This window comes from Dermacentor variabilis, chromosome 1 (genome assembly GCF_050947875.1).
Source record: "Dermacentor variabilis isolate Ectoservices chromosome 1, ASM5094787v1, whole genome shotgun sequence".
Lineage (NCBI taxonomy): Eukaryota > Metazoa > Arthropoda > Arachnida > Ixodida > Ixodidae > Dermacentor > Dermacentor variabilis.
This window is the reverse complement of record NC_134568.1, coordinates 176,793,782-176,809,119: the sequence shown is the minus strand read 5'-3', so window position 1 is coordinate 176,809,119 and position 15,338 is coordinate 176,793,782. Positions and strand designations below refer to the sequence as shown.

Genomic DNA, 15,338 nt, shown 5'->3' with positions numbered 1-15,338 from the left:
ACTCCAACTCAATCACCACTCCCTCCCCCCCCCCCATAACATTAACCCCATCTTCTTCTCTCCCATATATAATCAAATCCTAAAAATTCAATTCCTCTCAAAATTTCCCAAAACCCCACACCTATCCAAATCTCATACACCCTCTATTCCCTCCAACACTTTCAAAAAACTCCCCAAATATTCTCCCATCCATCCTTCATCCCCAAAAATCCCTATATAAACATCCCCTCCCCACATCCCCTAACCCAACCACAACTCAACAAAACTATCCCTTCATCCCCACAAATCAACACAATACCTCCCCATCCACTTAAATCCCATCAATCCTATCTCCTCCCTTATTCCTTCCTTCACATACAACACATCCCCCTCACCCTATCCCCACCATTCCACCCCCCCTCTCTATCAACCTACCCAATCTCTCCAACTTCCACCCTCCCAAACCCATCCCACCCACCCAACCTCATTAAAATAAACCAACCCAAAAAAAAAAAAAATCCCATCCACTCCCATCCTCCCACTACTCATATCAATTCCCTCCCCCCCTAATTTACCCATCACATCTTCCCTTACCCCCTCCTACTCCCCCCTTCACATACCTCATCACAACTCTCCAAACAATAACATCTCATAACAATCCAACCCTATTCCCCCCAAAATAACACCCACACAATACAAATAATCACCCCCCCCATTCACCCTCCCCAATCCCCCCCCACAACCATCCACCAAACCATCACCTACAAACCCATTCCACCAATCCATTCTAATTCTTTTACCAAATCTCTACAAATATTCTCAAATAAACCCACTTCACACATCCACCCCAATACCCACCTAACCATCATCACATTCAATCCCAACAACCCATCAAACCACACCCCCTACTACTCCACATCCCCATATCAATTACACCAAAATCATAACACTCTTAATCTATCAACCATATCACATATACATAAACATCCACTACAATTAATCACACAACATTGTAATATAGTACAATCATACACAATACATCCATTACACCTTCATCACATACAGCCACCCACAATTACCAACAGCTCATCCTCATCCAGTTACATACATGCCTCAGAGACAACAAATCCAATAAATACAAGGACTATCAAGGCGATTCCAAAGCTTTTACACGGAAGCAGAGCAGCATCCAACGCAGCAATTGCTTAATATAACATTTCCAAAACATTACAGTAGTTATACTTAGCTACGATGAAGTAGTTAAAATCGGCACTTCTACTAATATAAGTGTCGTTACATTGAAATTGGACCTTTTATGCAAGCAAGTACAGTCGATGACATTTTTATTGCACAGAAGCGGCCATAAAGCTTTCCTCTCATAATCATGCAATGTGAAATAAAAATGAAAAAGAATTACACAGAGAAAAAAAATCATTTTGTTGAATTTGAAAATCCTCGACCAAAGATACGGTTTCATGCCATGTCGATTTACATCTATGGTATAAAACTAAACCTGCAAAGCTTTTGCGTTCAAACCGCCTCCGCAGCTGATAATATAGGTAGCCCTCAGTAGGATGACCCTATCAGCCATTTTGGCTCACCCAGGCTTTGCACTTAGCACAGACTACCTCTCATATACGGCACGAGGGCCGCGTGAAGAAAAATATGCGAGCCTGACACACTTGCTTTTGCACTGAGCAACCGATGTGGCTTGACTTCGCTGCATCGCCGGCCTTATGTGCCTTTCTCTCCTCCCCCCCCCCCCCCCATCTCCCTTCTACTACTCCAAAACACGAGTCTGACAGCACTGACGGGGAAGGGAGGGCAGCAGAGAGGGTGTGAATGCAACAAAGGCGTGTGGATCAAAAGGCATGTGTGTGGCACGCAGGCGAGTGCAACAGCTCGCTTTATTTTTCCTTCTTTATATTACTGTACCATTGTTTTATAAAATGGGAAGTTTGCTGGGTCCATGCTGATCAGCCATAGAAAGCAGGTGATGAAATTGATCTTAGACTTCAAGAAATTCAAGGGCCGTGAAAATGTACTTTTCAATTTCAAGAATAGTCAAGCCGAAGATGCCGCCCAAGTCCAAGGACTTCGAGCCGCCACCTGAGGCCACGACAACAAAACTGCCGGACCATTCATTAATAAAGCTTCTCTCTCTCTCTCTCTCAAGAATAGTCAAGCGTTTCAAGGACTTGTACGCACCCTGTCACTATAGAGCAAAGAAAAACAAAGCGTTGCCCACCACTACTATGGAATGATTTAGTGACCGCGGATCCGGATCATGAGACCGCCACCACCTGCTCAAGTATGTGCTCCATCGACCTCCTCAGGGCCATATGGCTTATTGTGTATGCATGAAAGCAAGTGGAACCTACTTTGATTAGGCGGTGTTCTGAACATGCTGGCTTCTCGAAGGAAAACATTGTCGATGCTGATGCTGAATATTCATGGGCACTTCATGAAGAAGGAACCGAGTATTGCGACCGTGTCAATGCACTCTGCGCAGAGGATAGCGAATCCGGTGCAGTTGGCTTCGCCGAGTATCTCAACTTTGAAAATAATCAACAAACGTGCTACTCAGACTTAGAGAGTGAAGCTACCGGTGATGCAACCATGTGCGATGACAGCGACAACGACGACGCTAACGAGCCCTCCTGAGCACCTGCTCTTAGGGCAGTTATGGGTCGCTGAACATTATCCGCAATTTTTTTTAGTGCCATGGTAAAAATTCTCAAATGCTGAACATAGTTGGCCAACTAGAAAAGCATCTCTGATTACTTTAAGTAATCCAAAGATTGCCAAATAAAGGTAGCGTATTCCTGCACTGAAATTTGTTGCCTGGGTTGCATATTTTTGTGTTCGGTCAATTCAAAAACCCGCTTAATTCGAAGATTTTTTGCAGTCCCAATGACTTCGAATTAACAAGGTTTTAGTGTACATAATTTAATACTAAGACCTACACTAGCAATACAGATATGTTTTACGCAATACAAAATTTCGCTACAGTTGGCTTTTCAGCTCTCACGGGTCACTGAGAAGAATAAGCAAGTCATTGTTTCAACTAAAATTTCATCAAAGTGGAATCTGGCTTAGTGTGGTTCAACAAAACTGATCAGCATGTGAAACCCTTCCTACATTAGATTGGTTCAGAATTACTTTTTCATTGTATAAATGTTCAGTACCCAAGCATTTCATGTGTGCCACATAAAATGAAACATTTTCGTCCATAGTCCATCGATAGCCAACATAATTCGTATTTTGCCACTTTCCAAACAATGATGATGATGATTTAATGGCATCCCCTTGGAAACGGGGCAGTGACTAATAGTCACCTAGCCTGCTTGATTTAATCATGTATGCTATATGCTTTTCTATTCAGGATATTTTTTTCACTTCCTTAACATTTTTTTCTTCTCTCCTTCAAAATTTACCTTGTACCGCTACCTATGAATGTAAGAGATCAGGTCATATCAATCTCTTCCCTGCTTTTTTTCGACCAATACTCCACACATCTCTTGCTTATCTTGACTGCTGACCAGCTGACGCTTCCGTCCGCTTTCAACCCAAGCACTTCTGGAAGGTGCATGTTACCTATGGTTCTCACTCGGTGAATCCCTTCGCATTCCATTAGGATGTGGTGAGTGGTCTCCAGATTTCTGCAGCACCATAGACATGCCTCACATAGTTCCGAATATTTGCTCCAGTATGTTTTTGTCTTTAGGCAACCGGCTCAAGCCTCAAATAGCAAGGCACTGGCCTTTGTGCTACGAGACAGATTTTCCCTTCTAATTTCTTTGTTCTCATTCTTGTAAATCCCCATGGTCCTTTTTGGTTCCATTCTTTGCATCCAATTAACTGTCTGTTTCTCTTACTTTCTTTCTGATGACTCCTGGTTGTCTATTGACAGTTTGAATTACCTGGCACTTGGTTGCCAACTTCCTTGACCTCTTCCTACATTCTGTGTATACGTTTTTGAAGTATGGATACTTGTGCACTTTAACTGCCCATTCATTTCATCCATGTTCCCGAGTCTTTCTTCAAAACTAATTTTGCTCTGTGCTTCTCAGACTTAAAAGAGGCCCAACCCATGTACCCTTGCACTGCCTCATTTGTGGTTTTCCTGTGGGCTCCCAAAGTCAACCGGTCCACCGATCTTCGGTTAACTTCCAACCCCAACAATATATCTCATTTTTGGCACAGAATGGCATTTGCGAACGTCAGCGCTGGCCCCATGACTCCTTTCCAAGTTCCACACACCACTTCATACTTATTGTGATCCCAAAATGCGCTATGTTTCATTATGGCTGCATTCCGCTTCCCTTTTATTTTCAGATTATCTTGGTAGGTGCTTGAGTAAGTCTAACCTTAGTTTATGTATACGCCAAGGTTACTTATATTGCTTGACTATGGGTATGATTTGCTGTTGAATTGACATCACGTAATTACTATTCCCAATTTTTCTGTGCTAAACTGGAAGCCTAGATTTGTCGCTATGTTGCCACAAATATTCGCAAGTGTCTGTAAATCTATTTTTTGTTCGCTAGTAGCACTATCTCATCCGCATACATCAGTCCAGGGAACTTTTGTTGCACCATTTGCCCATTACGTATGTAGAATAAATCAAACCCTAATTCGCTGTTTCTAGTCATCTTTCTATGCCCTTAACATACAGCGTGAACAACAATGGAGACAGAGAACATCCTTGCTCAAGTCCTTGGTGAATTTCCACCCCTTCATTACCTTTTTGACCTTCCCATACAACTTGTACTCAGTTGTCTCTATATCTCTCCCTCAGCAGATTCATGAAATCGTCCTCTATGCCTTCATGCTTAAGAATACAGTCGCCGACCAATTTTCCGGAGTCCAAAAATTCGGACATGCCCGATTATTCGGTCTGCTTCGCGGCACCGCCATTCCCCCCATAGACCATTATGTACAGTGGAACCCTGTTCATACGTTTTTCACCGGACCGAGGAAAAAAAACGTAACAGCCGGGAAAACGCAACAGTGAGGAAAGCTCCGAAAATGAATGAAAAAAGTGCAGCTTCAACTATAGACAATTTATTTCCACAGAGTGCACTTAGAACTTTAAAAAGTCTAGAATGGTGGCTTGCCGTTTCTTTTGCTCGCTAGAAATCACCACACGTTTCTCAATAGCCTGGAAGGCCGCATTGCTGTCAGCGTCGCTGTGAGGTGCGGCGTACCTGCGGAGGAGGTGCGGCGTACCTGCGGAGGAGGTCCAGAGCCGTGACGGCTTCTCCAAATCTAGGATTTGGCAACTCCCCGTCATCATGCGGCTCGTGCTCCTCCTCGTCACCGCGCCACGGCAATGGCAACGGACAAAGGAATATCCGCGGGAAATTTTGCCCTCTTTGGCATAATTTTTTTTTTATTTATTTATGCAGCATTGATTTAGACACAGTGAAGGTCTTGGATGGCAAGGCTAAAGGCAGTACATTGTCTGCCTGACTAAGGCCCTGTCACCCATACATTGCTCAACAGTGCGGTAGCATATAACATACAGATAGTATACACACATATCAATAGCGTGGATTAGACATACATAGCATACATTGCAAACATACGTGCATTAAATTCAACAATCACTATACAACTTTCCAAGTAGAGATAGTTTAGGATCAACAGAGTAATATGAACACGAAAAAAAACTTTATATATTTACAAGCACAAAATGAAACGCACTTAAAATAACTGTACGTAGAACACACAAAAACCAATTAGCACAATGTCAATCAGAAAGGGAAAGCAAATATTTTTTCATGGCACTTTTAAAGCAGTTTAATGATCTGAAGTTCTGCGCTATAGTGATCGTGTTAGGATGTGCATTTATGAAGGATGGGACTAAGTATGCTAGTTGTTTTCTACCGTAGTTCGTCCTGCAAAATGGAACTCTAATATGGTCATGCCTGAAATTGTATTGGGTGTAGCTTGAGAGGTGGTTTTGATAAAGAATGAGTGAATTTTTCACGAGTTCGCCTCGTATGTATATAGCGAGCTTAAGTTCGTACAGTTGATTAATTTTTAAAAGTGCATGCTTTGTGAAAAAAGGTGCCGTGTGATCGCGGGGTCCAAGGTTCTCAACACAGCGAACTGCTTGTTTTTGGAGACATATCAATCGATCCAAGTTTGATTGGAATGTAGTCCCCCATACCAACAGGCAATAACTAAGATGAGACTGAATTAAAGCATAATACAGACGGCGTTTCAACCAAGTAGGAACAAGGTATCTAATTTTACACAATATGCCTATTGACCTACAAATGCTAGAATGAATCTTCGTTACATGAGGTGTAAAACTCAGGTTGCGTGCTCACAATTGTTTAGTATTGCTGCGCAGCGCGCGCGTCCGAGCAGCCCGGTTGCGCGCAGTGCGGCGTGGTTTCGCGAAAATGTAAACAAGAGAGGAGAGCTGGCCCGATAGGCGGAGCAACGCCATGAGCAACGCGAACTTCCGGCTTCCCTTTAGCTATAGCTTCACAAAGAGTGACGTCAGGGCCTCTCCCGAGTTTCCTTCCTCCGTGGGTCGACCCGTCCAACCAAACCATGCGGCGACCGTAATCACAGTGATGATAGTGAGAGGATTTTTCACGAATGGCCACCTAGTGGCGGCCTCTCGAACTGGCGTGCGGCTTCTTGCAGCCAGTTCCATAGCCAAGCCCGGTCAAAACTCGTCAAAAGCCAAAATGGCGGTTGGAGCGCGTGGCCTACTTTAGCCCAGGCGGGTTCGGGTTGCGACGCATCATGCGGGAACGTTTTCACAGCTACTATGTAACAGCGGGGTTCCTTATATATTGGATCCTATGGAAGCTATGCCAGGACCGGATGAAAACGACGTAGCAGCCGGGAAAACGCAGCAGTGAGGAACGTAACAGCGGGGTTCTATTGTATAACAACTGCCGAAAGTTCGGAGACGTTGCAACCTCTCGTCTGATTTTTTGGACACTCCTTGAGCTAACTCGATCGAGAGCATCATGCACCGACTATGACCGGCGCATAGTTCGACTTGCTGAACGCGATTTTTGTTTTGAACAGAGCCTCCTTGCTGCCCCACGAAGTGGCGCTACTGCAAATCCCCGCTCATCATCATCGTTTCTGCCTGGTTCGATAGAGTGGCTCTACAGCAGTTCCAGTTTCAGCTTAGTAAGCCATGTGAAGACAATTCAGCAACTGATTTGTTTCTTCGCGCACGACGCTGCGAGCAGGCTACGTTTTTCGTTTGTGCGACTGGTGTCGGTACGGTGGTGTTTGCTTTGTGTGCTGTGTCGAGGTTTCGGTGATCCAACGCGGCGTAGGAAACATCGCGTCAAGTGTCTAATGGCGCTGACAGTGCCCGCGCAGACTTCGCTGGGGAATGCTGGCAAGCGGGTGCCGGGAGGCCTAAGATTTGTCGCCTTCCGATGTGCTCCCTACTGATGCGGAAAATGTTCTGCCGAGACCTGCGCAGTGGTTGCATTGCGATTCCGGACACCGTCTCATTTGACAGTTTCACAGGTGCTGGCACTGCAGTACTGACATGTGCAGAACTCAACGACGGCGAGATCATTCGTCAGGTTTCTGCTGCACCACCGGACGATGACTCCGAGTCGGAAGATGACGCACAACGCGCTACGCTGCCGTCGCATGCGGAGCGTGCACAAACAGTGACCGTAGACCTCTCCGAGATTCAGGCTTATCTGACTGCGCGTAAACGGAACAGCGTGCAACGGCGCATTCACGATTTCTTCAAGCCTACTGCCGCGCCCGAATAAGCGCGTGGAAATAAAGGATTTCATTTTTTTTCTTAATCTGCTTTTTCGGACACCTGTTTATTCGGACATTTCCGCAGTCCCCGTGAGGTCCGAATAAACGGTCGGCGACTGTATCCCATAACAATTCCATGTCTACATTGTCATAGGCTCCTTTAATACTTAGAACTGCCATTGAAAAAGGTCTATTCTGAGTTCATACAAACATATCCTTTAAGCATGTGCCTGGCCTGAGCCCATTCTGCAATTGCCCCAGTACATCATTTTTCTCCACCCACTTCGACAGTTTCAATTTTGTGGCCACGCCATAGCCATTCTATATATCGCCGACGTTACTGTAACTGACCTGTACAGGCTCGTCTTATCCTTATCACCTTTCCCTTTTAAGATGAATCTTGGTTCATCTTGCTTTCATGCCATTGAGCCGGAATTTTCTTCGTTCTAATCACTTGCTCTATGGCATTAGTTAGCAGTGCCTTGCTCTTTCAACCGACGTTTTTGATTAGCTGTATTAGGATTTTATCGGGTCTTGCTGCTGTGTTATTAGAGACATTTTATACTGCTTTTGTTTAATAAAAGCTTTCTATCCTCAAGGCAGGAGGACCCGTCAGGCGTTACTGCCTTTTGTCCTCTCTTCCCAAGTATAATCATGCACCTGAATAAAAATCAATTCAAATTCAATTCAAATCTCTCAGGCTTCTCTGTTGTTTCTGGGTCTGTTTACTAGGCTTTCTTTCGTGCTGAAGTTGTTTGTAATGTGTAATGCCTGCAATGTACCGCAGCAGATTGTATCCTTCGTAGATGTTACCGTCTTCACCCATTATAGCCATCTGCAAATTTTTTGTTGGAGCTCCGAGTACTCTTATATGGTTTCATTATCTTTTTGGGGCTCCTTTGTCTCTTTTGCGAATGTTAGGCACCTAACGTTCACTTGAACATTTAATTTTCTCTTGCACACGCTCACTCGCCACCCTTTTCTTCTTTCTGTACCTCCTCTTCGTGTAATTCAAACTTTTTGGCTTCTCTATGATCCCTAGATGCCTGCTTACGCTCTTCTATAGCTTGCTTTATTTCCTTGTTTCACCAATTACGTGGTTTCCTCTTTCCAATCTAACGATTCTTTTGCAGTGTCTGTCTTATTTCCTGCTGCATAACATCTACCAGTTCCTTATATTTCCAGACTTTTGTAGAAAAAGTTTCCAGTTTCTCTTCTATGTTTTTTGCAACCTGTTATTTGCTCTTCATCCATTTTAAGAAATTCTGATGCTATTGGTTTGCGTTCTGTGTTAGTATCTCTCTCAAACTTTAATACTAAATGTCTATGATCACTATTCAGGCTATTTTTTTCCATGTTCGTCCATTAGCATATGGTCTAGTTGTTCATAGACCATTTCTGAGACTAAGTTGTAGACTATACATAACTGCCTGTTTCTGCATTGCCACGTTACCTGCCCATGACACTTACTCCCTGTTAACTATAAGATTCTGTTCATCACGTAGATCCAGCACTAGAGATCTGTTGTAATCACTACATCTGCCTAAATCATCCATGTGTGAGTTCATATCTCCCACTATTATCACCTGGCCACATATCTTGAACTCATTAATATCGCTTCTAATGCAATCAACCAATTGCTTATTTTTATCTCTGCTATCACTACTTGTCCATAGGTAAGCTACTCCCAGCAAACGTCTTTTTGTCTTGTCATGTGCTGCTAATCCATAAATGCTCTGTACATGTCCCTTTTACCTTTTGCCACTTCAGACATCGCCTAATTAGCATGCCTATGCCTTTCCTTGACCCAGTCATTATGATGCACCCTTCCCTTACAAAATTGTCGATAACAAGCGACTGCTACAAATTTCATATGTGTGTTTTGGTCAAAACGTACATGCTAATCGCTTTGTCATTCAGCTGCATTTGAATTTCCAGCCATATGTCCTGCTTGTGACCACGCCGCATGGTTATGTAACAAATTTCACCTTCTCTATTCTTATCCTTTGTGCATCTTTTCTGAACTCCTTGTGGTCTGATTCTGCTCTTCACTGGTGTGTTGCTACAGTCAATACTTAATTTTCCCTCCTGATGTCGATTCACTTTGGCCGCGAATCAACGTCCAACCGGTGTTGCGACACTATCACTAAAATATCCCATCATGCACAAAAGCGCCTTTGCGACCTGCTCGGTGCACTTCTCAGCTGATGTCAATGACCGTAATGTTCATTGCCTTAGCTAGCATCCAAATTTCCCTGTTGCCTGCAAGCACTGCCCTTTTAATTGCCTACACCTGCCTTTCAACCTCTGGCACTGCGCACACTGCAATTTGTACTTTCTTTGAAACATGCTGCAGGTAGGTGACCCCTTTGGCTATTTGCTTCACGATCCCTGCCCTTCATCCTTGCAGTACGTCGATCACTCCGCTCATTATCACCACTAGGTGCCTCTCCTCCGTTCTGTCGCACATGCGTTCCTTGGCCTTCACTATCACCTCCCTAACCGCTCCCAAATTGTTTTTCCCGGAACTGGACTTATTTGCCTGCACCTGCCCTCTTTGTCATTGCCAGTTCTACTTCATGCATATTGGAATCCCGAACAATGACAACTCAATGCTTTTCCTCCTCCTCATCGCCGAAAGCTGCACCCGAGGCCGCGATGCACTCCCCTCCTGTGTTATCCTTGCCCTTTGCTTTGTTGAGTTCTTCCATGGCTGGCACGTCAGTGGTAGCCCCTTCGTGAACATCACTGACGTTTCTGCCACTGCTTTCTGGCGTGGTGGTTTTGGCTTGCTTAGCTGTTCTTGCTTCAGAGCCAGTGCCGTTCGCGGTGCTCGCAGCTGAAGCATTCACCATTGTGTTGCGGAATGGGGGTCCCCAGCTTCAATTCTACACTGACTAGCTTTTGTTTTACTTACTTCCTCTGCTTCTGTTCACTCTTGAGTTCCTTTCCTTGAAAAATAATTTATAAAGATTGCTCAGCTAACATAACCCTCCAAAAAACAAAGAAGCGAAATACGAAATAATTGCTTTGGCACGCTGCTGTTGCGGCGTTGAGAAGGCTCCTCCACTCAGCATATGCATCTGTTCCCTTCGGCATCACTCAAGATCTCAAAACCTGCCTCGGTGTGCCCACCACATCAGCTGAAGGGCGCCAATGCAAAATGTCTGGGAGCAGCACTCCCAGACAGCTAGCGACATCTATTAGGTTATTTAGGAACTGTTTAGTCAGCTTCGGTTTTTCTTTTTGCTGCACGCAGATTTTTAAAGTGCCTTCGGAGAAGGGGACATGATCGGTGCGATGAGCACTTGTAGTTTCCAATATGGCGTCAGTGTCGTGCACTGCTCATGCATGGAAATGTCAGATTTCTACAGATTTGAATGCATATGTGCACTTTTATGGACTCTGGAAGCAGCACCAACGTGGAAGAAAACTTCAGTTTGTCAGCTTTCCGAACGGAGTTTTGCTTTCTTCGTGGAACCGCTTCAAAGCTGCCGAGCTCAGAGATAAAGATATCCTGCGTGTTCTGAAGATCACACTTATCTGCAGGATTCTAACAACCTTCAGTCGGTATCAATTACTGGCAGCCACGCAGACAGTCGACTTTCACGCAGGAAGATGGCTGGGAGTCGACCTCGGCATCCTGCTAGGGCTAGTCACTAGGGTTAAAGTTTTCTTCTATACTTCAAGAAATTTTTCACATAGAAAGATGATATACTGTAATATTGCACAAGTTCTTTGCAATTAAAATGTATATTTTGAACGTTTTCCTATGAAAAGGTACAATGAAGTACACTTATTAGGCATATCGGTGCTCATACTGCGACAGGAGATGGTGGGTGCACACGTGTATAATTAAGGCATACATTCTGGGTCCCGTGACAAATGCCCCTTCCGACATTTGTTAAGCTTCACCGCAATACTTCGCGTATGCTTTACCGCGTAACACTGTGTATTGAGGCGACGCTAACTTTTGGAAACCAGCATAATTCAATGCGTCGTGCTTTCCGAACTTCGAAGCCATTGGCGAGGATTACAAAGGCTGTGTTGGCGCCATTGCTAACAGAGGTGAATTGCCAACAGTAGCGAACGTTGAAGTAGCTACGCCTAGCGTTGCCGCAGTGGTGGCTATGGCTACCAGCGGATCTGCATGCAAGAGCACCGGTGGCTTTGATTATTGCTGTTTCAGACCTGCGGTCCCGGCAAAATGTCCGGAAAATCGGATGTCGAAGGGTTCTTGCATCTGAAATTTTATACTTTCTTATGCATTGACACAATAAGGCACATGGTGGTGCCACGAAGCCGTCCAAATTATCGGGCATGTCCCAAAAATCGGGCGTCCAGAAAATCGGCTGTTGGCTGTACGCTGAAAACTCCAGCCGACGACACAACATCAGAGACGATTTGTTACGATTCCTCTCTGTTACTCGAGCCAGCATTGGCACGATTTTCTTTCTCCTTCAATAAAATTACACCTAAATTTCCCCGATAGAAGTACAAATTCTCTGAGCTTTCCTTAAGTATTTCCAGACAAATCAAAATCCCTGAGAACTCCCGGTTTTCCCAATTGGTAGACATGGTGGATACTATACACTTTAGTATCAAGCATGCTCTATGATAGGAAAAAAGTATTTACAAGAATGCTCAAAAACTGCTGTTTTTCCCGTGGGCAGGGAAAGTGTTAAGCACTTACAAATTTGGGAGGGGGGGGGATGCATATCAGTCTAGTGTTCTCACTCTGTGAATAATGCCAGCCAGGTGGAGATGCTTGATCCCACAGAGCATTTGGTAGAGAAGATAAGACATGCGTTCATGATCAAGGTCCATCTGGATCACCTGGCACAGGTTGGCGTCCATCAGCTCCATGACCAAGTAGCTGCAGGATATTCCCAAAGGCCACATTCAATATCAAATACAGTCAAACCTCATCATAACAGTCACATACAACACGACATTACCTTCATTATATCAGATATTTGATATGGGTGTACACAATAATATTGGCAAAAAAAAATGACCATGTCTATACAAAAGAAATGCAAGCATGATGCCTCCGACGACGCGATTCGCATGCTCTACCACATAATCCATAGTCTTTGGCTTCAAGCTGGCTGTCTAACTAGAATTATTGTGCATCACCCACAGCAAAACTCAAGACAGGCAGAAAAGCAAGTAACAGACAAAGCAGTCACAGAATAGTCTCCTACAACGCAAAAAAAAACCAACATATACACGTATAATTCAAGTCCCAAATGCCGTTAGAATTGATGTAAATGAAGCTTTGATGAGCTAGCAAGACAAAATGACGTATCTAGATAAACGTGCAGCAGATTTTTGGCAACAAATGCATCCCATAATGGTCTTTGTCAATGGTGCTGTACCTTGCAGAGCAAAGGTAAGTTCGACTTAGAGGCGGTAATCCTGTGAAATCAGTGATACTTTCACATTCACAAGTCCAGTGCGGGGTCACGTAAACCTTACTAAAGTGTTTGTATCCTAGATAGCAACAGCTTCTCCTCGGTGAAACAGCAGATGACCACCACCATCAGCACGACAAGCCAAATTGCAGAAATGTAGGCAATTAAAGCTTTGCTTTAAAGATAGGATTAATGTGTGGCTCACCAGTTCATTTGCTTCTAGCTGCACAACTGTGTGCATTCTGATTGGCTGTTGCACTGGCACCGCAGCGGAGAGCCTTCCTTTTTCCTCCGAGAGATGGCTCTCCGTGGCATGCACTATTATCAACAGTAGCAAGTGAACCAGCAAACTACAGCACGGCCAGCCATTCACAGCTTTGCATAAAAACAAAGTTGGGGGCGCGATTATTATGACAGGGAATAATGCAATTACATTGACTGTGAGAGTAAATATGAGATAAAAAAATTGTTTTATTACCCAAAATGCTGAAAAAAAATGTTTTAAACTTGGCTATCGAAGGGCCCTGTGAAAATGCATTTGGCCCAGCTAGAGTTACCAGCACCACAAACAAATAAAAATATTTAACGCCAGTTGTCGCCAATGTGCAACATACCAAGTAAGTGCAGCCTATGCCCTGGCAATATGTTTTCTGGCGTGCCAGTTGTCACGCACTCGCAACAATGTTTTCCAGTGCTGACATGCACTGCCATCTAGGAGCAATACTGGAAGGCTGGCAACCATTGTTTGGAGTCGCGACCAATGAGGTGCTGGCACGTGCAGCATCAACTATCTTCTACAATTTATGTGAAAATAAAGTAAGTTCTTGCTTCCACAATAGAGTGTTTTAGTTGAGCGTGATTACGCTCTGCTAAGCAGCTAAGCTGAGCGGAAGCGCGAATGCGCCGTCCGCTTAGCCGTAAGCGGGCTAGCGGAGCGAGGAACACAGTCCGCTTAGAAACTGCCCGAGCGGAGCACGCTGCGTAGCGCTTTGGCTAGCGTTGGCATCAGAAAGGATTGGATTGGCTGCAGAAAGCAAGCGCGCTGGCTATCACGTGGCGTTCCACAAGACGGCACTTTATTTTCCGTTGGATAAAATGGACCGGTAACGCATTACAAGCGCACGTCTAGATACTTGATGGAGAAATAAGTTATATATATACATATATACGTTTTACTGTATAAGAGTGATCATAAGGTGTTTTTATTTTCTTTCATTACCCTGAATTTGGCCAGGGGGCACTGCAACTACGAAAGGTCCGCTCCGCTACGCTAAACGTATAACTAAAACGTGAAAATCGCCCGCCGCTCCACTGTGGCTTAGCGGGGCCGCTCGGAGCGGAGCGTACCGTAATGACGCTCAACTAAAACACTCTAATATTTTTCTAATGGTCTCTATCTCTGACAGTACAACGGGTATGTAGTGAGCTTGATGGTGCAGTTAATTTTCTGCATTACTGCTTTGGTTACAGCATGTTGCGAATTCACTACATTCAGCATTTGCGGCACTCAATGGGTGAAGCAACACGTCCAAGGACCTGGAAAGTGCCTTGTTTTTGCATAGGAGACGGACGTTGGGTCAATTTACGGTAGGAAGGGGCTTCATGCACACCTTCTGCTGGAGGGTAAAAGCAACGACAGCTGCCTAAAAGGAAGAGAAGTCCTGCGAAGTCGGAGTATGTAGCTTGCATTAGAACTAAGAAAACTGTACACCGACCACCCATCAGTAGCATACACCAGGGTGCAAAAGACAGATGGTGTTTGTTTGGAAAGTGTTATGTGTGCCTTTGTCTGACCAAAAACTTCAAGTGTTTTCAGTACTTTCACCAGTGAGGTCGCCAGGAAAAGTAGCATTTGCTATTCGTAACTATGGGGTAATCTTTAGTACCAAATAACCAATTTTACGGAAGTTAAGCCAGAAACTGCATCATACTCCTTTCTTTTTCTCCCGATTTACAGTAGTGGACAAACAGATATTAAAATCATATTAGTTTTTGCATTTTCGGCGTTAAATTGCAGCCAAAGTCATGTGTAAACGAATTCTAAGGTAACTATAAAATAATGTGTTTGCATAAGAAAGGTGAATATTTTCCCAAATATTAAGTCACAGTATTTCTTAACTGGCACTACTGCAAAAATTTGAATATGTTAGTGCAGTTGAACCTCACAATAACAAA

General features: G+C 44.2%; 1 protein-coding gene across 1 annotated transcript in view; it reads right to left on the bottom strand.

Annotated features, from left to right (window-relative positions):
- Positions 1–15,338, bottom strand: part of bsk (mitogen-activated protein kinase dJNK) — a 98,341-nt gene that overhangs the window by 42,356 nt on the left and 40,647 nt on the right. The window contains exon 5 of the mRNA XM_075700196.1: positions 12,484–12,622. Coding sequence (XP_075556311.1) covers positions 12,484–12,622 — 139 coding nt within the window. The remainder of the gene's footprint in view (positions 1–12,483; positions 12,623–15,338) is intronic.